We start from the raw sequence: 7,500 nt of genomic DNA on the forward strand, positions 1-7,500 counted from the left end.
ACACTATTATCCGTGTGACATTGAAGAGTGAACGTCATCAGACGTCACCAGACGTCACCAGACGTCGCCAGACGTCACCAGACGTCACCAGACGACACCAGACGCCGCCAGACGTCACCAGACGTCGCCAGACGTCACCAGACGTCACCAGACGTCACCAGACGTCACCAGACGTCGCCAGACGTCGCCAGACGTCACCAGACGTCACCAGACGTCACCAGACGTCACCAGACGTCACCACAATCACTGTAGCGTTTTATAAAAGCTGCATTTTATTCTGTACCAAGTAAAAAAGGGGTTTGGGACTTTTCTATTTGTGAAACACAATGCAACAACACAACGTTATCAAACAGCTCTGACCTTTTTCCCCCTCCTAGTTCTGGGGAATATCCTGTCCTCGTTTACACTGGACCACTATGTCTCACTCTGTCTCGCGTCCTGGACATGTAGCCTCACACCACAGTGGATTATTACACAGCAATCACTGTTTCTGAGAGGGTGAAAAGGTATATGTCCAACCATGTGTTAGATGTACTTATATGCGTGGTCAGTTTTATTCATGACAGCATGCTTGTGTCACCAGTGGGAATCAAACCAGGTTTTCCTGCTCACCAACCCAAAGTCTTAACCATTAGGCCAGGAGGTCGTCATCAAGGTACGAGGGCTACCTCTTTACAAGAGCCTGATTCATTAGACCAGGAGGTCCTCATCAAGGTACGAGGGCTACCTCTTTCCAAGAGCCTGATTCATTAGACCGAGAGGTCCTCATCAAGATACGAGAGCTACCTCTTTACAAGATCCTGATTCATTAGACCGAGAGGTCCTCATCAAGGTACTAGGGCTACCTCTTTACAAGAGCCTGATTTCCAATCACCTGCTACATGTGCTCTATTCTAAACCTCCCCTCCCTCTCTCCTGTGTTCTCCCCCGACCATGGAGTCCCCGGTGATATCAGTCATCCTGATCAGCCTGTTACCCTTACTGGTCCTAGTTAGGATTAGACTAACTAACCTAGTTAACTCGTTTTTCTCTGTGTCCTCTCTCCAGTGGTCGGCCCAACCATCGAGCCCCCGGTGGTATCGATCATCCTGATCAGCCTGTTGCCCTTACTGGTCCTAGTGGTAGTAGTCATCACTATGTTCTATTGGTACCGGGTCCAACGCCATCGCAAACTCAGCCAGGAACAGTGGGACAGCAAGAAGTCCAAACGCAAGGGCAAAGGTGAGGACTACCACAATGGAATAAATCAGTCTGTCAGCAACTCAATCAATCAGTCATGAGATCAATCAGTCTGTTATCAAATCAATCAATCAGTCATGAGATCAATAATCAACTCTATCAATCAGTCATGAGATCAATAATCAACTCAACCAATCAGTCATGAGATCAATAATCAACTCAATCAATCAGTCATGAGATCAATAATTAACTCAATCAATCAGTCATGAGATCAATAATCAACTTAATAAAATAATAATGAGATCAATCAGTCTGTCATCAACTCAATCAATCAGTCATGAAATCAATAATCAACTCAATCAATCAGTCATGAGATCAATAATCAACTCAATCAATCAGTCATGATATCAATAATCAACTCAATCAATCAGTCATGAGATCAATAATCAACTCAATCAATCAGTCATGAGATCAATAATCAACTCAATCAATCAGTCATGAGATCAATAATCAACTCAATCAATCAGTCATGAGATCAATAATCAACTCAATCAATCAGTCATGAGATCAATAATCAACTCAATCAATCAGTCATGAGATCAATAATCAACTCAATCAATCAGTCATGAGATCAATAATCAACTCAATCAATCAGTCATGAGATCAATAATCAACTCAATCAATCAGTCATGAGATCAATAATCAACTCAATCAATCAGTCATGAGATCAATCAGTCTGTCATCAACTCAATCAATCAGTCATGATATCAATAATCAACTCAATCAATCAGTCATGAGATCAATAATCAACTCAATCAATCAGTCATGAGATCAATAATCAACTTAATAAAATAATCATGAGATCAAACAGTCTGTCATCAACTCAATCATGAGATAATGCGATCAATCAGTCTGTCATCAACTCAATCATGAGATCAATCATTCTGTCATCAACTCAATCAATCAGTCATGAGATCAATAATCAACTCAATCAATCAGTCATGAGATCAATAATCAACTCAATCAATCAGTCATGAGATCAATAATCAACTCAATCAATCAGTCATGAGATCAATAATCAACTTAATAAAATAATCATGAGATCAAACAGTCTGTCATCAACTCAATCATGAGATAATGCGATCAATCAGTCTGTCATCAACTCAATCATGAGATCAATCATTCTGTCATCAACTCAATCAATCAGTCATGAGATCAATAATCAACTCAATCAATCAGTCATGAGATCAATAATCAACTCAATCAATCAGTCATGAGATCAATAATTAACTCAATCAATCAGTCATGAGATCAATAATCAACTCAATCAATCAGTCATGAGATCAATAATCAACTCAATCAATCAGTCATGAGATCAATAATCAACTCAATCAATCAGTCATGAGATCAATAATCAACTCAATCAATCAGTCATGAGATCAATAATCAACTCAATCAATCAGTCATGAGATCAATAATCAACTCAATCAATCAGTCATGAGATCAATCAGTCTGTCATCAACTCAATCAATCAGTCATGAGATCAATAATCAACTCAATCAATCAGTCATGAGATCAATAATCAACTCAATCAATCAGTCATGAGATCAATAATTAACTCAATCAATCAGTCATGAGATCAATAATTAACTCAATCAATCAGTCATGGGATCAATAATTAACTCAATCAATCATTCTGTCATCAAGTCAATCATGAAAATGATCCTTCAGGTTATAGTGTGTTAATCCTGGATAATTGTTTTAAATCCATTACGTTGTTTCTGTCAGGAGTGACTGGCTTTATATGTGATTTTACTGTCCAATAGATTCAAACAATCAATACGTGTTTCAATCAATAAATAGGTCTGGACTGCAGCATCATGATGGACGACGATGGATCAGACAGCAGCTCAACGCACGCCAACAACCTCAACCACAACACTGAACCCCTACCCATCGAGCTGGACCTGCAGGTCTGGACACCTGTCTGGTTGTTGATGTTGTTTGTTGTTGTTGTTGTCCTTCTTCTCCTTCTTCTCCTTCTTCTTCTCCTTCGTCTTCTCCTTCTTCTCCTTCTTCTTCTCCTTCTTCTCCTTCTTCTCCTTCTTCTTCTCCTTCTTCTTCTCCTTCTTCTTCTCCTTCTCCTTCTTCTTCTCCTTCTTCTCCTTCTCCTCCTCCTTCTTCTCCTTCTTCTCCTTCTTCTTCTCCTCCTCCTTCTTCTCCTTCTTCTCCTTCTCCTCCTGCTTCTTTTCCTTCTTCTTCTTCTCCTCCTTCTTCTTCTCCTTCTTCTCCTTCTTCTTCTCCTCCTTCTTCTCCTTCTTCTCCTTCTTCTTCTCCTCCTCCTTCTTCTCCTTCTTCTTCTCCTTCTTCTCCTTCTTCTCCTTCTTCTTCTCCTCCTTCTTCTCCTTCTTCTCCTTCTTCTTCTCCTCCTCCTTCTTCTTCTCCTTCTTCTCCTTCTCCTCTTCCTTCTTCTCCTTCTTCTCCTTCTTCTTCTCCTCCTCCTTCTTCTCCTTCTTCTCCTTCTTCTCCTTCTTCTTCTCCTCCTTCTTCTTCTCCTCCTTCTTCTTCTCCTTCTTCTCCTTCTTCTTCTCCTCCTTCTTCTCCTTCTTCTTCTCCTCCTCCTTCTTCTCCTTCTTCTCCTCCTTCTTCTCCTTCTTCTTCTCCTCCTCCTTCTTCTCCTTCTTCTCCTCCTTCTTCTCCTTCTCCTCCTGCTTCTTTTCCTTCTTCTTCTTCTCCTCCTTCTTCTTCTCCTCCTTCTTCTTCTCCTTCTTCTCCTCCTTCTCCTCCTCTTCTTCTTCTTCTTCTCCTTCTTCTTCATCTTCTTCTCCTTCTTCTTCTTCCTACACGTAAACTGTATTAGGCGTGAGTATTAGTCACTCTGGATAAAAGCGTCTGCTAAATGGCATTTCTTTTTATATGCGTCTCCTTCTTCCTCTTCCTCTTCTACTAGAAATCCTTTGTAGTGCAATGCCGACTTTAGGTCTTTTCCCTGTGGTGCTCATTTCAACTTCCTGTTCTTTTCTGCTTTAGACTAGCCCTAACTTCTCACTTTTACTCCAACCACAGGTGGGTAAGGGTTATAACCAGATTTACTGTATATTATATTGACATTAGGTGGGTAAGGGTTATAACCAGATTTACTGTATATTATATCTACATTAGGTGGGTAAGGGTTATAACCAGATTTACTGTATATTATATCTACATTAGGTGGGTAAGGGTTATAACCAGATTTACTAGTATATTATATCTACATTAGGTGGGTAAGGGTTATAACCAGATTTACTGTATATTATATCTACATTAGGTGGGTAAGGGTTATAACCAGATTTACTGTATATTATATCTACATTAGGTGGGTAAGGGGCGCTTCGCTGAGGTTTTCAAGGCCAAGCTGAGGCAGCCCGGCTCCTCGTCGGACCAGTATGAGACGGTGGCCGTGAAGATCTTCCCTGAGGAAGAGTACGCATCGTGGAAGAACGAGAAGGACATCTTCTCCGACATCAACCTTCGCCACGACAACGTCCTCCACTTCCTCACAGCAGAGGAGAGAAAGGTAGTGTAGCGTCCCTGTTTCATCCATCCCAAATGGCACTCTAATCCCTATATAGTGCACTTCTTTGGCCTAATCGCAGCCTATGTTATCTTTGTTGCACTTTACTGAAGGGATCACAGGGATACATACTGTATATTGTTGTTCACTAGTTCTAGATTACAGAGATACATAATGTATATTGTTGTTCACTAGTTCTAGATTACAGGGATACATACTGTGTTGTCCACTGTCTCTACATTACAGAGATACATACTGTGTTGTCCACTGTCTCTAGATTACAGGGACACATACTGTATATTGTTGTTCACTAGTTCTAGAGGGATACATACTGTGTTGTCCACTGTCTCTAGATTACAGGGACACACACTGTATATGGTTGTTCACTAGTTCTAGATTACAGGGACACATACTGTGTTGTCCACCCACTGTCTCTATATTACAGGGAGACATACTGTATATTGTTGTCCACTAGTTCTAGATTACAGGGACACATACTGTGTTGTCCACTGTCTCTAGATTACAGGGACACACACTGTATATGGTTGTTCACTAGTTCTAGATTACAGGGACACATACTGTGTTGTCCACCCACTGTCTCTAGATTACAGGGAGACATACTGTATATTGTTGTCCACTAGTTCTAGATTACAGGGACACATACTGTGTTGTCCACCCACTGTCTCTAGATTACAGGGAGACATACTGTATATTGTTGTCCACTAGTTCTAGATTACAGGGACACATACTGTGTTGTCCACTGTCTCTAGATTACAGGGATACATACTGTATATTGTTGTCCACTAGTTCTAGATTACAGGGATAGGATGTAGATATATTTGCTCATACTTCAGTCTGAGACTGACATCGTTAAAGTCCTTTAAGGTGACGTCCAAATGACAGGTGTTGTACATAACAAAGTCATCAACAATTGGATCATCTCTAACCAATCAGAGGTGCCCACGTGTGTTCTGGCTCTGGCCCAACCCGTCCGGTTTTCTGGACCAATCAGAAGTGTCAAAGCCACCTTTACCCGCGTGTGTTCTGCCTCTGGCCCAACCCGTCCGGTTTTCTGGACCAATCAGAGCAGTTAGAATGTGTTTGCGTGTTAGAAATCGTCCGGGAGGAACTCAGATCCAGACTCGTTGTGGAGAAGAAACTCCCGTCCGTGGGCGTGGCTTAGCGTCAGGCAAGAGCAAAGAGCTTTGGGTCGTCAGGCAAACAAACAGACCACTTTAAGCTAATTGTTCCCAACACCCTTTCTAACCGTTTCTCGTCATGGTGTCTTTTTGTCCTTTGTAGATGTCGAAGCAGTACTGGCTGATCACAGCCTTCCACCCCCGAGGAAACCTTCAGGAGTACCTGACCCGTAACCTGGTCTCCTGGGAGGATCTACGGGGTCTGGGCGGGTCCCTGGCCTGCGGGGTGGCACACCTTCACAGTGACCACACGGCCTGCGGGCGGCCCAAAGTGCCCATCGTACACCGCGACCTGAAGAGCTCTAACATCCTGGTGAAGCAGGATCTGACCTGTTGTCTGTGTGACTTTGGACTGGGGCTCAGACTGGATAACACCATGACAGTGGATGATCTAGCAAACAGCGGACAGGTGAGAGGTAACTGGTGTTGTTGTTGATGTAAACATTACAGCCCTTATGACACTGTCAGTAGACGGCCTTGTCAACAGTCGGACAGGTGAGAGGTAACTGGTGTTGTTGTTATTGTTTACAGTGTTGTTTCTGATGTAAACATAAGACCTTACACACCCTATAACACAACCTGTAATCTACGTCCTGCTGTTCAGAGAGGGTGATGGTTTACAGAGATATCTGAGTACTGAGTAAGATGCAGCCTTACGTCCCGCTGTTCAGAGAGGGTGGTGTTTTACAGAGATATCAGAGTACTGAGTAAGATGCAGCCTTACGTCCCGCTGTTCAGAGAGGGTGGTGTTTTACAGAGATATCTGAGTACTGAGTAAGATGCAGCCTTACGTCCCGCTGTTCAGAGAGGGTGATGGTTTACAGAGATATCAGAGTACTGAGTAAGATGCAGCCTTACGTCCCGCTGTTCAGAGAGGGTGATGGTTTACAGAGATATCAGAGTACTGAGTAAGATGCAGCCTTACGTCCCGCTGTTCAGAGAGGGTGATGTTTTACAGAGATATCAGAGTACTGAGTAAGATGCAGCCTTACGTCCCGCTGTTCAGAGAGGGTGGTGTTTTACAGAGATATCAGAGTACTGAGTAAGATGCAGCCTTACGTCCCGCTGTTCAGAGAGGGTGGTGTTTTAGAGAGATATCAGAGTACTGAGTAAGATGCAGCCTTACGTCCCGCTGTTCAGAGAGGGCGATGGTTTACAGAGATATCAGAGTACTGAGTAAGATGCAGCCTTACGTCCCGCTGTTCAGAGAGGGTGGTGTTTTATAGAGATATCAGAGTACTGAGTAAGATGCAGCCTTACGTCCCGCTGTTCAGAGAGGGTGATGGTTTACAGAGATATCAGAGTACTGAGTAAGATGCAGCCTTACGTCCCGCTGTTCAGAGAGGGTGATGGTTTACAGAGATATCAGAGTACTGAGTAAGATGCAGCCTTACGTCCCGCTGTTCAGAGAGGGTGGTGTTTTATAGAGATATCAGAGTACTGAGTAAGATGCAGCCTTACGTCCCGCTGTTCAGAGAGGGTGGTGTTTTACAGAGATATCAGAGTACTGAGTAAGATGCAGCCTTACGTCCCGCTGTTCAGAGAGGGTGATGTTTTACAGAGATATCA

General features: G+C 42.9%; 1 protein-coding gene across 1 annotated transcript in view; it reads left to right on the plus strand.

Moving 5' to 3' along the window:
* LOC109884931 (TGF-beta receptor type-2) overlaps positions 1-7,500 on the plus strand; it is a 57,370-nt gene that overhangs the window by 28,037 nt on the left and 21,833 nt on the right. Inside the window, exons 4-7 of the mRNA XM_031811949.1 lie at positions 1,048-1,221; positions 3,043-3,152; positions 4,535-4,735; positions 6,035-6,340. Coding sequence (XP_031667809.1) covers positions 1,048-1,221; positions 3,043-3,152; positions 4,535-4,735; positions 6,035-6,340 — 791 coding nt within the window. The remainder of the gene's footprint in view (positions 1-1,047; positions 1,222-3,042; positions 3,153-4,534; positions 4,736-6,034; positions 6,341-7,500) is intronic.

The sequence above is a fragment of the Oncorhynchus kisutch genome, unplaced genomic scaffold (genome assembly GCF_002021735.2).
Source record: "Oncorhynchus kisutch isolate 150728-3 unplaced genomic scaffold, Okis_V2 Okis02a-Okis13b_hom, whole genome shotgun sequence".
Lineage (NCBI taxonomy): Eukaryota > Metazoa > Chordata > Actinopteri > Salmoniformes > Salmonidae > Oncorhynchus > Oncorhynchus kisutch.